We start from the raw sequence: 18539 nt of genomic DNA, 5'->3' as shown, positions 1-18539 counted from the left end.
AATAGTCCCTTTTGATGTTGATCGATCAAAGTCTTCTGAAACTACTTAGTTTTCTTCATACCAGCAAATTACAAATAATTCCCTAATTACCTGCACTATAGATTTTAGAAGTTTTACCCCTGGAAGCGAATACACACTGATGAGGTCTTGGTAAAAGAATGCAACAGACTCCATTTCACTGCGCTATGAAAGCCAATTCGAGCTGGACTATTTCATTTCCTATGTATGATTACGACTCCTACCATGGTGAAAGCACCTCAGTGTACACTACTATTGATAGTATCTGCTGGGTATTCAATCAGTGATATGTAACCTAATGCTCTTTGATATATTAAAAGGCATGCAGCATCGGTGTGATTGTGCTTGAATCGATGGTTGCAGCCTTAAGACAGTTTTCCTCAGAGGCTCTGACATCCCCTCCTAATCAAACCTGATTCATTAATGGTGATTTGGTGTTTTAATCAGCTTCCTGTTGTAAAGTAACAGGCTGGTGTTTTACTGTGTTTTGATACTGGTCCCATTATGATACTGAAATGGCTTTCAAAATGGATACAAAAAATGTTTTACTTATTTTACAGGATATTAACATGTTTCTTTTTCAAAAGTGTGCCATTTAAGATTGACCAAAAAAAAAGGATGTAAAGTACATTTACTCAACTGTATGTAAGTCTTAATTTCAGACACACTTCTACTTCTACTCCACTACAATTCAAGTCTTAATTATATGACGGTGATAGTTATTAATTGCTATACAAGTAATCTAATAGTGTTCTATACAATAATAAATAAATAGGCATATTATATATACTCTGATACCCTGATTTCTCTGCATTCTTTGCAGTACTTTAACTTCTTGATATTTTAGGAACATTTTCCTGATGACTCTTTTTTTCTCTTACATAAAGAAACATTTTCTTTTACTTTTACTAACAATATTTTTACAGTGTAGTATTAGATCTTAAGTAAAGAATCTGGATACGCTGGTTGGTTCTGGGGAGAATTTAAGTCATACTCAGAAAGTGTTGAGTTTAGTCAGCCTTTTGGCATGTTGATCAGGGAGGTTTCCTAGCATCTGATTGCTTACGGGTTTGATGTTGACGCTATAGTAGGAGGATACTGATTCAGAAGAGAAATTGTCTAAGCTTACCTCTCTTGACAGGAGGGTCAGAGGTCCAGGTCACTTGAGCACCTCTAGAGCTTATTATTTTCTGATGACTGGAGCTGATAGTGTTTCACTGGCTCAGTTTAGAGACTTCAGGGGGAGCAGAGCTGACACAGGCGCTTGAATCTATGTCCTCTGGTTGTAGAGCAGGCTGCCAACTCACTCTGCCTTCCTGCTGTGCCTTAGTGAAATACTGTGATTAAACAAAAGGTGCATTTGCTCACAACATGTTATTGCTTTAGTTCTTGAGTATAAGTGCTTGTCCGTATTTGCTGCTGGGTATCATATTCTGTAAGTGGATACTTTACAATGTTACTGACTAGGAAGATCATTATACAGATGTATAAAATGTAAGCTCTCGTTTCTCATGAAGATTCAGAAGTGTGACTTAACTACTCATATAAACTGTGTTTCCAAGACAATGTTTCATTCCTGCTTGAAAATGCAGAAGCTATTGCAAACTGACCCTTTAAGCAAAGCAGAATGATGCGGACCCAAAGCTGTGAGAAAATGGATTTGAGCAGCTTTTATCTTTCCCAGCATGCAACTGATGAATGTTTTTACCCATTCATCAAGTTTGAAAGACCAGACAGGATGTCAAAAGACTTACTGTTGTTATAGATGTAATTGAACTTTCATTGTGACGCAGGTTTGGGCTGTTCTGGGGCAAGTGAACCCCCCCTGAAGTGCAGTTCAAGATTCCTAACTGTGAGAGAAAACAAAAAAAAAAGTGATTGTAGTGATTTGATTTGGTACAGTATGTGGAAGTAGTGTCTCAAACAATATTGGGCAATCCTCTGTATAATTGAATCCAGGTGTGTTTTTTTTTTTTTTTTTTTTTGGTTGTACTGGGCTCTTTACCCCTTTACTTCTTGTGAAGGGAAATTTTACTGCTTCAGCATACCAAGACATTCTGAACAATGCTGGGCTTCCAACTTTGTGGCAACAGTTTGAGGAAGGTCCTTTTCTATTCCAGCATGACTGTGTCCCAGTGCACAAAGCAAAGCTCCGTAAAGACGTGGTTGGATGAGTTTGGTGTGGAAGAAATTGACTGGCCTGCACAAAACCCTGACCTCACCCTCACTGAACACATTTGGCATGAACTGGAATGGAGATTGCAAGCCAGGCCTTTTGGGCCAACATCAGTGCCTGACCTCACAAATGCTCTACTGCATAAAGGGGCAAAAATTCTTGCAGAAACACAGCCTTTCCAGAAGGATGGAAGCAGTTGTAGCTGTAAAGCTGTCTGTATGTTTAGAATGTAGTGTCATCAAAGTCCCTGTTGGTGTAATGGTGAGGTGCCCCAATACTTTTGTCTATACAGTATATTGACTGCGGTAAATTACACATACCAGCAAAGTAATGAAGTTGAAATTAAATCATGCTATATTTGAACAGAAAATATATAGAATCAACCAACTTCAAAAACAGCCTAAAATATGAATGATTTGTTGTTGAACATATTTTTTGCGATGAGAACTGTTTAGGCTGAACTCCAAACTACATCTTTGTTCATGCATCAAAAGAAGGAAACTTGGCTGTTTTGTTGTTGTTTGACTAGAGCTTTGTGAAAGTCAGTTGCCTAATGATGATGTCATTATTGTAAAGAAACTGACTCAGGGATCTTGGGAAATGTAGGGAAATGCAATGTGTTGTTATCCTGTAATTACCACATTGTGATATTTTGAAGTTACACTGACTTGATTTAGGAAGTAACACATGAGAGGGAGTGCTAGTAGACCAGCACAACAGTTCCAGTTTAACAGTTTAACATTGAGATACTATTTCACAATAAAACCTTAATTAAGGATTTATTTTAAACTTCTGTCCAACAGAGTGTAACAAGTTGACAATTCAGTCTGACAAATTTTACGATCCATATTTTTTTTTATGAATGTCTTTTTTGCCAAGACTGATGCAGTTGCTATGCAACATGCACAATAAGACATTCAGTCTGGTTCCAGTACAGCAGAGCCGTGTGCCTAATGTTATAGTAGTTTACTGGTGGCTGATCTTGTGAATAGATCATAAGAACATGTCAGTTAATGGTGACACAATAAGCCCCCTGACTGTCAGGTAAATGAAGACAGTGTTGCTGTGAAGGATGTTGACTGTGGTGGGAAGATCATATTTTTGCTTGAAAGTCGAGCTGGTCACTTGTGGTTGCTTTATAAAGTTTGTAATATTGACTGTGCTCACTCCTTTGGGTATAGAGCCCAGTCTGAGCACACTGAGAGAGGACAGACAGAAGAGGACAGACTTTAATTAAGCATCAGCCCATTTTGGGCTTTCATACGTGTGTATTCTTAATGGAACTACATATAATAACTTAAGGAGACAGATAAGTTAATTAATTGAGACCATAGAGTAGCTAGGCGATCCTGGATGACTCCAGCAACAGGGGTGAAAGACTTTTTTATTGTTTGTGTTAAACCCTGTGTTAAACCCGCCAATGCGCTGTTACCTGTTTTTCATTTTTCCAAGGAGCATTTTATGTTTAAAAATCTAAACAATCTATTTTTTGGGGGTCGCAAATATCAGCCTCCTGGCTGCTGAAGTGTTTAATCACCTTTGTTGTCAGAGAAATCACTTTCTGCAGGATAGTGGGTTAAAGCTGGTCATGCTGATGATTTGTCATGCAAGGAAGAACCTCTCTTGGACTCTTATTGATAACTAGATAATGAGCACTCACTGGAGATGAGTAAGATTGATAGTGTTTGGCCCCTGAGGGCCATTGTAATCCCTCATGGGGTAAAGGAGAGCTCTTCACTGCACCATGTGTAAACTGATAGCAACTATAATAACAGACTTAAAATATAATAAAGTAGTTGTAAGACTGTTTTATATTATATATACATTTTTATTGCTTTAAATTATTTTATTATTTTTTGAGTTGTTTTCCTTTTATTCATATAGAACAGCTTAAGATATGACAGGAAAGGGGGGCAGAGAGAGGGGATAACACACAGCAAATGAGCCATAGGCAGCAGTCGAACCTGTGGTCACCCCAGAGGACAGTCATCCTCAGTACATGGGTTGCATACTCAACCAACTGAGCTACAGGGGCACCCCTGCTTCTGTAAATAATTGAACAATATTGTTATTCCAAAATTAAAATGAAATATACATTTGGTTCTGTAAACCTTTATAAGTCGTTATCAATATGTGTTATAATTCTAATGATCTAAATGATAATCAATAATTAATTGTCATATCCTTTTTTTTATCATTTCCTTCTCACACTTGCATAACCTCAATTTGCTCTCAGCAGGAGGCTGAGACTGAATATTTTTTATAAAATTTAACAACCCCCTTTAAAAACAGAAAAGTCCCTCTGGTCAATCATCTCCATTCCTGAATGATCCTTCGATACATACAGCGAGTAAATGCAAAGCCTGCGGACTAAAACGTTTGCTTAACATAAAAGGCTTTGTGAAGGAGTAGAACTTCAGCAAGTAGGATATACTGTATGTATGTGGCATTTCTCCAGGCTAGTCGTTCAAGCCCACCACCAGCAGCGTGAATGACTGACGTCCAGTGGCACTTATATCTGTTGTCATGAAGTGCTTCGAGAAACTGGTCTGGAGTCACATCATCTCAGCCTCCCACCCACTTTGTACACACACCAGTGTGCCTACACAGCTAACAGGTTCACAGGGGACACCATTGCCGTGACTCTCCACACTGCTCTGACCCACCCAGAGCAGCAGGGGAAACTACATGATGTTCTTCATAGATTTTAGCTCTGCTTTTAATACCATCCTTCCCCCATGGACTGGTGACCAAATTGGCAGAACTATTCATCTACAGGACAATCAAAATATGGACTAAGATGATTGCCTTTCGGTAAGTATCAAACAAGTATGTATGTATTTTAATCGTAAATTATTGATACATGGACTTACAGGCAAAAGCCAAATAGAAGTAGCCAAGAGTCCACAGGTTACGAAAAGTTAGGCAGGGAAAAGGTGCAGGCAGAGGAGGTTGGGAAACAAAGGCACTACACAACATTGACAATCTGACAACCGAGGAATAAACACTGACAGGGTGAGGAGAATGAGACACAGGTGAGCAGGTGGATGTATGAGTCAGATGACTGGGACAGGTGAGAAAGTATGAGGGCATCTGGTGGAAAGAGGGAGAATGGCAATGACTACAAAACTCCATTGAAATGCAGGAACCTGGGCAAATGGAAATGTGGCTGAACAGAGGGACTGGGAGACAGAATGAACAAAACCGGCCTGAGGAAGTCAGGCTACAGTTCTGATCGCATTGGTCAATGATGGTCATCTGATCAACACTTGGACAGAAGAGTAACCAAGATATGTTATAGATAGGTTTGTGAAAAGAAATTTGTCTTTTTTAATCTATGGATAAGGTTTATTCACTTTTTTTAAGTATTAGCCTCCGTGATTTAGGAACATACTGTAAATCCACAATAATTCTAGAGATAGGCCAACATACGTAAGCAAAATGTAAACATGATGTTTACAGACAATAAAAAATATTTATGTAACTGTAAATCAGACAGCACTGCAGAACCTCTAGACATTTTAGATATTTTGTAACTGCTATTAAGCGGGATGGGGAGATAAATGGCCGCCCCTGACATTTCCTGTATTGGACACTTAACCCTCAAAGCTGCAGAGGGCTGTACTTGTACTGGGTAGCTTCCTAGCATTAATATTTGTAACTGTGTAAGTGTGGAGCAGGTTGCTACTGCAAAAAGCATACCTGCTGACTCGACTTTCAAAGTAAAGCACCTGTCAAATGTAAGCATCAGAGATGTAATATTAAACACTGGGGCTGTGCTCAGGGGAAATCTGTGCAGTCTCCACGGGCACTTCGTCACTATTTTCCTCTCTGACAGCGCCAGGGACGAGTGGCTCGTTGGGCAATAAGACCCCATGCATCACACCTGTCAACAGGGAGCTTATAAAGAGTCCAATCCCTTCGCCTACTCCAGCTCCTGCCAATTTGAAGCTCAGAGATGTGGACCGCACCACACACATGTGCCAGTTTTCACTTTGTACCACACCCAACACACTGACTGACATTATGCCTCTGAGCATGGTTACACTGAGCCTTAAAAATCGTCTTGCTCCTTGGAACAGGTCTCCATGTAATTACTGGTCTGATCTCACTCAGACATACTGTCATCCAGTTTGGCCTTTGTTGTAACAGATAAATCCATGTTGATGCCTGCCAAAATCTGTCGGGGCATACACAGAGGGCATACCTCTCTGTATCTCAGCAGAATATAGTTAGAGGTGGAGAATGAGCAAGTTTTTGATATCTTTTTTTTCAGCAATCCAGCAATTTATGTTACATAGACAGAAACATGATGGTAGAAAGTAACTTATGCTGTGTGTAGAAATGATAAAAGCAAAGCTGAGTAGTTGAACAAACTAAAGATAATATACTTTGACAACAGGGTAAAAAGTATTTGGTATACACAGGTAAGCCATTAGGAGTTCTTTTGGTGGTTTTTAATATTTTCTATAGCTTGATGTGGAAAGTTAGCTAAGAGAACTAATAGAAAAACAAAACACAAAACCATATATTACTTTTATCTTTAGTCAGTTCTCACTATAATGTGGTAAAACATTAGTGGTATACAATATTAAGAAGAGAAATTGGAACCACAACTTGTTACACCCAAAAGCATAATTCCTTTCATTTAGAATTTCAAACAAAAGCTCTTAGGTCTTTCGGTGGTTATAGGTAAAGAAACAAGCATTTTTGGTGGCAGAGGTTTAATAGGTCAAAATATAAATTCTAACTTAGTTTTGCTCTGAACTGATTCTTCAGGTTTGAATGCATGTGAACAGTTAGGCAAAGTGCAAAATATGTAAGCTTACATGACACGTTCCTGTTTCTCGATCCTCCTTGTATCAACACCTCAGTAAATCTGTGCTTCAGTATCTTGGTGTTAGAGAGAGAAAGTCTTGTGTGTATGTGTGTGTGTGTATGTGTAATTGTCAGGGCTGATTTGCCCTGTGTAGAGGACAAATTTGGCTTGGAGGCCCAGGGGATTGTGGGTGGTTGAGCTGTTAGTTCCACTATGGTTAGAAAGCCCGTCAGTCAAGTGTTTAAATAAAACCAGTGCTACAACTACTACCACTGCTATTCCTGTTACTATCACTAATACTCTGACGACAACCCCTGCTTCTACTTCTACGACTACTGTACTCTTAGTACTACTCATGTATTACTACTATCACAGCAAATAACAGCTTTGTCCTGCTTCCAAACGAGCCTGGAAAGCTTTCTCTTGTAGGGTGAAAGCAAATCAATCAACAACTAATCAATACATCTGCTGGTTGTGAAACTGGTTCAGGAAGCGATCTTATAAGTGATCTGTATGAGTCTTGTGTGTATTTATGCAGATCATTTTGTATTCCGTGTACTTTTTCAGTTCATGCCTTTTAAAAAGTGTGTGTGACAGCAGTCCCACAGTAATTAGCCCTGAATCAATAGTGTACAAGACACCTTGTTTTTTCATCCTGTCTGTACGTGTCTGTAGTCATTATTCATAACTGTTGATTGGCAGTTAAAGAATACTGATGATGCACTGGTGAATTGCCAAAACAGTCCAATCAACAAGTTACCTGTCAATCTGTGTAATTTAATTTTAATATTGTTGGGAAAACACCTCTGTCCTCTGCCAGCATTTTCTAATTTTCTTATTATTTTTGTAGTGTTTGGGGTGTTTATTTGTGTCAATGATTTTGTGGAAAGATAGTTGATAATGGAGTCCATACTGAAGTTTTGGGTTGGTGGCTATTTTACCTGGAAATGAGATTCAGCAGTCAGTAACCTTTCTTGTTTTCGGCTGTGTTTACAAAGAGCAGCTGACAAATTCTGCATAGTATACCTTGATACAACAGTGTTGGCACCACATATTTAAAGATTTACTAATGAGAGTGAGAGAGTTAATGTGCAGCCAAATCCTTCTTGACCTTTCATTTTCTGAGTCTTGTTTTTCTCAACTGTTTCATGTTTCCTTCAGTCTGCTTTCCAAGCAGAAGATAAGTTTTTATCTCAGCCTAATCCTCCCCTATGCTTTCTCCTCAGTACAGTAGGCCTAGTTGTTAACAATAGCAATAACTAATTGGGTAAATACATAAGTAAACATTATCACTGGTTTTCCCTCTGATGTTCTAATGCTGTTCTGCACTCTCTACTCTTGGTGATTTACAGAGTTTAAAAGAGTACAAAAGCTGTCAATCAAGCTTCAGAAAGGGTGTGCAAATGAGTATTCCTAAGAGGACGAGTCCATACCTCTTGATCTAATTCGCTGTCTAAGCAGGTGTTGTATATTTTTTATTTTTTATTCTATTCTATTCTATTCTATTTTTTAACTTTTTATCTTTTATCTCATGTAAATTGTATTTTTATTATTTTGCACAGTTGTAAAAAGGAGTGTTGTTTTTTTCATTTCACTGTGGATGCACATCCACATGTGACAAATAAAGAATTCTGATTCTGATTCTCAGGTTGTATTACAGAGTTTGCCCAATACATCGTGGTAGACTTAACAGACTGTGTCTGCATTTTCCAGTTCTGATATCTGAGTTTGTGTTGTGGAAACATCATTTTGAAGGCAGTGCAGCACAGCACAGTGATTTGATGCATTTCAATCAACTTTTCCTGCATGTTTTGGGGTTAATTTTAGTCAGAATGATGTTGAGTGTAAATGTGTACAAATAGGACTGATAAGATGCAGGAGACTTGTGCTCTGTATCAACAGTGATGTTAATAGGCTCACAAACAATCATGAAGTCTTCTGTGTGAGTTCTGAATCTTGCACTGTAACACTCCTACCCCCAATACCCGTAAACAAATCTTATTTCTGAATATGTGAACAAAAGGTGCATGTTAACTAACTCAGTCCGAGGTAGAGAGAAATCTACACAGAGGCTGGAATGATCAAAATGAGAAAAAGACACAAACGGGATCAAAGTTCACATTACCGGTTAAAAGTACAATCCATGTATCTTCACAGTACCTCCAGCAGTTCTCAGAAGAAGGAACACTGCAGTTCCTTGCAAACGTCCTGGAATAACATTGTTAGACCTTATTGCAATTTCTTGTATTAATTGAAAGCTGCCATTGCTCCCCTGGAGCCTCATGAGTCACCCAAGCAGAAGGGCTCTCACTGTATTTTCTGCTGCTCTCTGCCTGCACTGGCAAATTACAAACACAGCTGTACAGATAGAAAGGGAGCTGGTTTTGTTTTGCCTATGCTGAAACGTGACTTGGAGTGTGCACCCTGTTCATTAAGCGGTCCTCTCTGTAGTGTCTGGCAGCAAAAGGTATTATGTGACATTTTTTGAGCAATTTCAGAACAATAGACATGAAAGTCAGTAGCACAGCTTCTGATTGGTCGACAGACTCAACCAAGGCATCGTAAGCTGGCCAGTGGACGCCTAACATGCTAACAATGACAATAACTGTTTTCAGCACAGAAAATGGATAATTGATTGTTTCAGCTGTACTATGAAATAATTCCTTAAAGAGTGGGCTTCCAGTGCAGAAGTTGGTATAAAGCCTGTGGAGTTGAGGTGAGCTTATAATTCTGTGTTGGTTTGTCGCTGTGAACATACAACAAGTCATGTGATAACTACTTTATACATTATGTGTCCCAATGTACTCATGTTGAGGGTTTTAATGGAAAAAATGTTGAAAGGGTTGGGTACATTGAGCTTGAATGTATGTAGTGCTTTTCTGGGGCTCAGTGAATCTATTTCATGCTGTTCACTAAACAGTTACCTGGACTGAAGATAATACTGCACATGCATTAGGAGAAAAGGGTCAGGGTGACACGTCATCCTCCCACTGTGGGGAATGGAGAAGAGGAGTGGGTGGGGTAAACGACTGAGAAAACCCAGGCGCTGCAATACTGGCAGCAGCTGTCTGGTTGCAAGAAATATGAAAAGGTGAAATTATGTTTTATCAAATAATACCAAAGGCTGTGATGAAGCTAATGATCCACTCCAGGTCTAAGATCTAAAAAGACTGAGAGTCACACAAATACTTCCCAATAGCTTCACAGTTTGTTAGTTTACCTACACTAATTTGTCTATCAATCAACTTCCTATTCTGAAATAAAATTCAGATAATGAAAAACATTTCTGAATTTTTGGTGTTTGTGACAGTGTATTAAAAACAGAAATATAGCTGTTTGTTTATTGAGTTTGGGCCTCAGAAAAGGATTTATGTTGTTTCCTAGTAGCATATCATTAGTAGTAGTAATCATTTCATATTATGAGTCAAATAAAAAAGAGGACCCGTTCGTGACCTGTGCTTATTTACAGACTGATCACAGCCTAACATGTAACTCAAATATTTGTAGAATTTCAAGCCTTTTCCTTTAAATTCCATATTTTGATTTTTATTTGTCATTTCAGAATAGGAAATTGAGATCAGAGGAAAGCAGATGAAGGTACACAGATTTACACTCTGTTGTACTACTTGAACAGATTCCCTGTGTTTGTCTTTTAGATCCAGTTAAGGTGTACTTGGGAGAGATTTGGTTCAAGCTGTGGTGGGTTGTGTGGTACTGTTGTGTTTTGTGTTTGACTCAACTAGGGTTTCAGTCCACGGTCAACAGACAGACTGCAGCTCGGTCCATCCCAGCCACCCGGGGATTCCTGGATCAAAGCTGTGAATCGTTCCTTTCATACCCCAGCTTGGTTTAATGTGTTTTTTATGGTTTTTCAAAAGTGTGATAATGCTTCTTAACACAGTGTGTTTTCTCTTTTTGATTGTCCCCATAGTCAGAAGTTGCTTTATTATTTGGTTTGTACAGTTGAACATTTGAATATTACAGTTGGACAACTAGTTAACAAAAGTCACATGGACCAAAAGTAGCTTGTTTATAAGACAGAGCTGGTAACCTGTTTTTGGTTCAGGTTAGGTTCTGGTTTGGACGTAATGAAATAAGACCAGAAATTAGATATTATGTGTATCATTTGGCAGACTGGCAGTCCGACCAGCAGCCATAATTAAGTTTTACGTTTTTGTTCAGTAGTACTGCTCTGTTAACTAAAAGTTGTCTAGTTGACGATTATGATGAGGATGAACCTATAGACCGTTTACTTTCAAAATGCCAGAGGTCCAAGGATGTGTGGAGGAAAATGACAGGTGATGGTCTTAATATTAATGTGAATTATAAAGCAGCGATATATAGTGTTTTTCAAGGAAATGGAAAATTAAAGTTGCATGGAAACTTTCACTGGATGACAATATGCCTTGTTGTCTCAAATATATGGAAGATGAGGTGTGCAGTGACTGTTCTGAATATTGAGTGATGCCTGTTTATTTTGTGGTTTTCAAATTTTCAAAAATGAGACACTACTGACTGTCACATGTCTTTTTGACCTCATTTTCAATAGAAGGCCTGATGGTGCACAACTGTTTTTCACTTCAAGCAAACTGTGCCATACCCAGACAGACAGTGTGTAGGGTTTAGAGGGATTTGTTGACAGAAATGGAATACATTATTCATAATTATGTTTTTGTTACCTTAGAATGAACCTTTTATATCTACAGGTATGGTGGAATCTGACATGTTACACCTCCGTATTTCTATTGTAGCCCACAACAGACAAACCAAACGCTGTCTCTAGTCTTTTGTTTTTTATATGGTGCCTGAAGGCCACCATAGGTTCTCATACACACTGTGAAAGGAAGGGTTGAAGGGAAGGGTATTCCTTTGCTTGCAGTCCACTAAATCGTCCATACTGGACCTTTTATTGAAGCAGCTCCCCCTTTGCCAAACACTGTTGTAAAGTTGGCGTCAGATGCTTTGTATGAACGTGCAATATTTTTTCAGTGATTTATAACTGCCTGCACTAGCAGGTCTGTATCGGACTGGCTGACAGGGTTTTTCGGGTGCAGTCGGAGGGGAGAGATTTAGAGAGGAGGATCAGATCAGTGGAAGTGAGAGCAGGGTGATGATGATGTGGTTCTTGTCATTTCCACTGTCCCCTCTCAGGGGTCTTGCCTTCAGCACATCAGTGTTTGGACAAGCCAAAAGACAGGAAATAGATGTGACAACACGCTTCAGCTGTGCCAAGCATTTTTCACTCCTCAGTGGGGGAACTAAAGTCATCCTCTTCTGACGATTCTCTGGCTGGAGCTGTGTTGTGCTGGAAGTGGCCTTAAAAAAAAGAGAAAGAAAAAAAAAGACCAGAATTGTAGCTCTCTATTTTTTATTCTTTTTGATGTCTCCTTGTAACAAGATTGTGTAAGAGGTGATTTAAAAGCAGCAAATGTTTACATTCCAGGAGCTGGAAACAGATCATGTTTTACATTTTGGGAGGTTTCTTGATGAATGACTTAAGTAACGAATTGATTGTCAACATTTTTGTAACTTGCTGTTTTTAACTGATTAATTGACTAATTGTTTCACCCCTACAGATCCTATAGGACTGCAATTTATGGTTTCTGTTATTTTGTCCAACTCCGGTAGTCTATTGGTTCCCATCATTCAGTATTTCTTTCTTCTGGCACAGTTGTGGCTATTAGCAGCAGTGTCTGTAACATAGCAGTTGCATGTAACTGTAGCTTTGTGCTATTCTCTTTAATATTGCTTGCAGTATGTTTAAAATAAGTCCTGCTGACCGATTACTGTTCTGCCTTCCCTTAATCACATGAAATGGATGACTTTCAGTATTACAGTAATTGTTCAACTGTTGTGATAACATAACCCTATTAGTTCACTGGAATGAGGGATTATGTATGATGAAGGATTATTTTGAATTGGACTGACTCATAATTTTCTTTACATTCTCTATCCCTCTGTCTCTGATCACTGTGCCTCCCTCTTCTCTCTCTCCCCCTCTCCAGCCTCAGGCTTGTAAGGGATCTGGCTCGGCTCTTCCATCGTCCCCCTCTAACATCCCACTGTGTCACATCACTGCCATGTCCTTTCCCTGCTGTGCCCATCCCATGGAGAGTGCACGCTCACCCAGATAGGATGCCTGCCTTGCCCGACGCCCTGCATCCCCTCCTGCCCATCACCACCTCCTCCTTCTCCTTGTGTGTACCTGCTTTTACCGACAGTTCCTTGCGGCCCCCCAGGCTCCGCCCTGCCCCACTCCAACATGGGGGATGAGGTAACTACCATGAAGGATGATGTCATCAACGCCAACACGCTGGCTTGGCTGGTCTGCTCGGGCGTGTCCATCTTGGCCAACACTTGGAGCATCCTTAGCGTCAGCGCCAAGCAGAAAAAGTGGAAACCACTGGAGTTCCTCATCTGCACGCTGGCAGGCACGCACATCCTCAACATGGCCATCCCCATCACCATGTACTGTGTCATAACGCTGCGCCGTCAGCACTCCAACTACGAGTGGAACGAGGGTCTGTGCAAGGTGTTTGTCTCCACCTTCTACACTCTTACGTTGGTCACCTGCTTCTCCGTGACTTCGCTCTCTTATCACCGCATGTGGATGGTACGCTGGCCTGTAAACTACAGGTAAGACAGCTGAGTCTGGTGTCTGTTAATTGTTCTGTAATCGCCTGTTCAGATTATGCTTAATTTAGGTGGTACAGTTTCTTGAAGGGTAATTTCACCTATAGTGCACTTTTAAGCCAGGTATCATACCACTAGTGATAATTTTGCTTATGTTCAGGTTTTGAGATATATGTGTCTTGTATTTTGAGATTTCTGTCTCCACTGCAGTACAATAAAAGTGAATGTCAGTGAATGCAGTTTTTTTAGTGGTGCCCAAAGCATTAAACTGGAATTTAGAAGATTCTACAGAAGTAAAATCAGTCTGTGTACTAATCTAGATACTGATGTACTGTAAATGAAATACCTTTTTGTAGATTCAAATCAGGCTACTGTACTTTTGCCTTTTTTACCTTCAGTACCTTCATTGGCAGGAGAATAAATTTAATCTGCCACCATCTGCCAAAGTTCCTTCAAAGACAGCAGTCTGACATTTAAGCTGCAAATCTTGAGCCCCTTGCTGTGTTTCTGAGCAGGTCCCTCACATGGGATGGGGATGGTGTTTATATTGGTGTCACTTGTCAGCCTGTTTACACTGGTTTTCTAGAACGAAGCTCTGCATCAGGTGAAATCTCTTTCTGCTGCCAACACATCTGCTGGTTGCAGTTATTTGGGGTAACACCATGTAAAACCCTCCAGACTGAGCATCTGCCAGCTCCAGCTTCCAGCTTCATTTGGCTCCTCACAGCAAGTGATATATATCACTAAGTAACACTGAATAATAAAGATTGTGTTCACCTCATATTACCAGTCAGCATCCTGCTGCAGTAACACCATTTTGGTCTCGTTAGACTCTCAAGACATCTGCTGTTCACACTTAATCAGATGTTCTGAGGAACATTGCTGCTTCCTTTGAAACAAGATTTTGATGCTCTTCCTGTCTGTTTTTATGTATGTTCAAGTGCCGATATATCGTTCCCTTTTTTATGATTATTGTTAACAAACAGCTATTATTTTGTTCTTATGAGATCCCATGCTTTTTGCTACTCTATGATTTAAAAATTACATTTAATAACAAAATAATACTATCATGTTGGCATTTATCTTGCATCATTCTCATGAAGGAAGATGAAACTATTTCTATTGCTTAGATTTCAAAATTTTTGCATTCATTTCTCATTTTAGAGCCAGAAATTTGCTATTGTCTTTGATTCAAGCTTGGAAAAATTAGAACAGTAGTTGTACAGCAACCACCCTAAAAGCATACTGATCATACAGTGTTAAGAGATTAAATACCAGTTGGTGATGTGGGCATCTCACCTTGAAGCACACCTTAGGGGTCTTGGCTTTGCTATTTTCTGGTCAGAACAATCATTTGCAGATGAATGCATTTTTAGGGCAACTACTGTGGCAAATACAGATGGGGCGCAAATGAAACCTGCTTTCATTTTTGCACAACAGAAACACAATGCTATGTGAGCTATTGAAATGATTCAGAAACTGGCACTGTGGTATATGTGGTGAGGATCAGTAGTGTGTTGCCTCGGTTTTCTTCCCCTGCAGAAAAACAAAGAGTTGTTACTCTTTCAAGAGTTGTTAGTTGCCTGCATCAGGCCTACAGATGAACAGCCAGCAGCCAGCTTGGCCAGTTTTGCAGATAAGCAGATGTTCAAATAGATATGCAAACTTCCATTTAAATCTCTTCTCAGTCTTGCTATCTGTATTGATTGCACATCTGCCATTATTGGCTGATTCCCTCACAGAGATATCAGGCTTTACACCAATGCTTTTATCTTCCTTGTCTGTTCTCTCACCCATCTGATTGTATTCTTTCCCGTCTGGAAACAGAGACTTTCCTCTCAGCATCTTCTCTTCTTTTTTTTTTTAGTCACTTTTAACAATGATATGGTGAAGTGATAGCTCAGGCGATGCACCATGTAATTGCTGTTCATCTTTCATTTAAATCGTTCCACGTTTGCCCTGCTGAGGTAGCATGGCTGCCTTGTCTCTGACATTAACACACACCGAAGGCCTGAATTATGAATTCCAGCCTTGTACTTCGGCAGCTGCTCTCATCACCCTGCGCTCACTATCTCTTAGGAGCTTTTTCCCTCACAACATTCTCTCTCTCTCTCTCTCTCTCTCTCTCTCTGGTAATAGATTCAAGCAGTTTGGTGACGTAACCTCCCCATCATATGTACCCCAAGCACATTCAGGAAAGGCTAGCATAATTACTCACAGTGACAACAAGACCTACTTGTCTTTGCACGAAACCATAGTGCAAAGAGAGAGATGAGGCTAGAGAGAGGGAGGCTACTGCTGCCCCCTTTGTGCCACTCATATTGTTTCAGCACATGTAAACTAATGCATTACTAGTTACAAAATGATTCAAAAATAATATTTATATGTGAGGGGATATGTCCTATATCAAGCCAGGGCTCCAGAAGATTTTAATGAGTAGAAGAAGAGGATAGCTGACATATCCTCTGGCTCTCTTGAGGAAGACAGATTGAGTTTCCTGCCAAAACTGCTAATGGACAACTGATGCTTAACAGAGAATTTACTGTATTCATTTCCAGCACAAGTGAAGGAGGAGAAGTACATTTATGTAAACTGTAGCTTTCTGTCTCCATTTTCCATAACATTATGTCACCTCTTGAAGGAGGCATGTTTATAGATTCTGGACTGAAGTGATCCAATTAAAAAGTTTCAAAAGTCATTCAATGGACCATATCTAGATGTTCTCTCTATGTATGATTTGTTGCTGATGCCTTGGAAAGTTCAGCACGAATTGAAGTGCAAATGTTTTAGCAGGATATCACAGTCGTTTGTCAAGTTTGAGAACACCCGAATCTGCCTGCCATATTTTTAGATGTACGTGTGCTGTGGAAAACCTTGAAAAGTGCCGCACCGCCAGAGGACACAAACGCATCCAGCAAATTGCTCGACTGTAACAATTACTTGGAAGTGAGAAGAAATAGAAATCCCTTCCTCCTGAAATAGGTCTTGCTGACAAATAGTCCAAGGGACATGAAAAGCAGTCTATTGCCATCAGCAAAACATTGGGTTCCGACCATTCAACTCCAGTTTACCTAAGTAATGACTATGTGAGATTGTAGGAGTGCTTTTTTCACCTCATAGGTGCAGGTCTGCCATTTTGTGTCATTTACAGCATTTTGTCATAGCTGAGGTGTGTAGTTTTGTTTCCATTCTTTCCACTGACTTTCTTGGTCGGATGCATTTTTTACTCAGTCTGTTTATAAAATATGACTATACTGCCAGAGTTGTCATTAGTGCCTATTTGCACTGATTTGATTTGGAAGCTATTCAGCTTACTTTATGCTAAAATCCGTGGTTATCTTTCCAGGTTGAGTAACACCAAGAAGCAGGCAGTACATACAGTGATGGGCATCTGGATGGTCTCCTTCATCCTGTCCACTCTCCCAGCAGTGGGATGGCACGACACCATTGACCGCTTCTATACCTCCGACTGCCGGTTTATTGTGACTGAGATTGGTCTGGGCTTCGGAGTGTGCTTTCTCCTGCTGATCGGAGGCAGCGTTGCCATGGGCGTGATCTGCATCGGCATCGCTCTTTTCCAGACCTTCTCCATTCAGGCGGGCCACAATGCAGACAAGAACAAGTTCAACGTCCCCACCATAGTGGTGGAAGATGCCCAGGGGAAACGCAGGTCATCCATCGATGGATCGGAGCCTCTCAAGACATCCCTGCAGATCACCTACCTGATCAGTGGTATCGTTTTCATCTACGACTTCCTGACTGGCTTCCCCATACTGGTGAGTTCACTGACTGAATATGATTACAATTAATAATGAAGATGATCGAAGAACCAGGTAGTTAAAAGGTCTGGTTGATGAAGCAAAAATTCTGAATGGCTCCTTCATACCGGCTAACAGGTCAAAATAAAGACCAGGATTAAACTGTTGGATCAATCATGAAGCTTCTGATTGTCCCTATCATGTTTCCTCATGACATTTAATTCTCAGAGCTGCTTCTGTTTTTTTCTAAAACACTAATCCTTAGTGATCTTTCAAAAATCCAGAAGATTGTCTAACAACACTGCCTGCTGGTTTGGAGGTATTTACAGAACTCTGAGATTCCTCTGCAAGATAATGTGCACTTACCCTCCAAATCAACATGATGGCTGCAAGAAAAGATACCTCCTTGCTTGTTTCATTATCCTGAAAAAAAATGATAAATGCAATACATCCAAGATGAATTAATTTTAGCACACCTATAGACTAAGTTAAGTTAGGACAGCTTGTGTTATGATTATGACTTACCGCTACTCACAGTAAGAACTTCTGTGTACTGCATTTTCATGTTAGTTTTTCAGATATTGTGTGGATCAAATTGTTGCCATCCTTTAAGAAAACAAGAAACACTAACATACAGCGAGGTCAGGGTGATGGCAGCCTTTTTTGTGACCTCTTCATCTCTCAAACTTGTTAGGGTGAGGAAGGTACTGCAGAGAGGAACAGGATGGCTTGGGGTAAAAATTAAAAATTAAGGTGAAAATAGCAGTTTTAGGGTATAGTTTATCCACTGTAGCTCCTGTAACCATGCCATGCTGTTTTATTATTTATATGAACTTAAATATTTCTGCTCATCTGGGGATGTAAGTAGGTCAGGCTAAGCATGTGCAGTGTGACTGGTATATGTGTGTGTGTGTGTGTGTCTTTATATTCAGTCTATAGTACGTGATTATTGGAGGAGGGGTAAGGGGTGCTTCTTGCATTCTGTCTATGATAATAACAGAAGAATATGTTGGCAAACACAATTAGAAAAAGCCTCAACACTCTCATGTATATAGGGTACAGATCTGGCCCGGCTGTTCCAAGTACATATTACAGCTAAGAATCATCCTCCCTCAGTTGTCTTTTGCCGAAATCC

At 39.9% G+C, this 18539-nt stretch overlaps 1 protein-coding gene across 1 annotated transcript in view; it reads left to right on the top strand.

The window, feature by feature from the left end:
• Window positions 1-18539, top strand: part of LOC124063322 (probable G-protein coupled receptor 153) — a 34117-nt gene that overhangs the window by 2474 nt on the left and 13104 nt on the right. The window contains exons 2-3 of the mRNA XM_046396864.1: window positions 13019-13649; window positions 16993-17422. Coding sequence (XP_046252820.1) covers window positions 13276-13649; window positions 16993-17422 — 804 coding nt within the window. The 5' untranslated portion in view covers window positions 13019-13275. The remainder of the gene's footprint in view (window positions 1-13018; window positions 13650-16992; window positions 17423-18539) is intronic.

Source organism: Scatophagus argus, chromosome 8 (assembly GCF_020382885.2).
Source record: "Scatophagus argus isolate fScaArg1 chromosome 8, fScaArg1.pri, whole genome shotgun sequence".
In the NCBI taxonomy this organism is placed as follows: Eukaryota; Metazoa; Chordata; class Actinopteri; family Scatophagidae; genus Scatophagus; species Scatophagus argus.
Note: the sequence above shows the minus strand (reverse complement) of the source record. Positions and strands in the feature narration are given on the sequence as shown.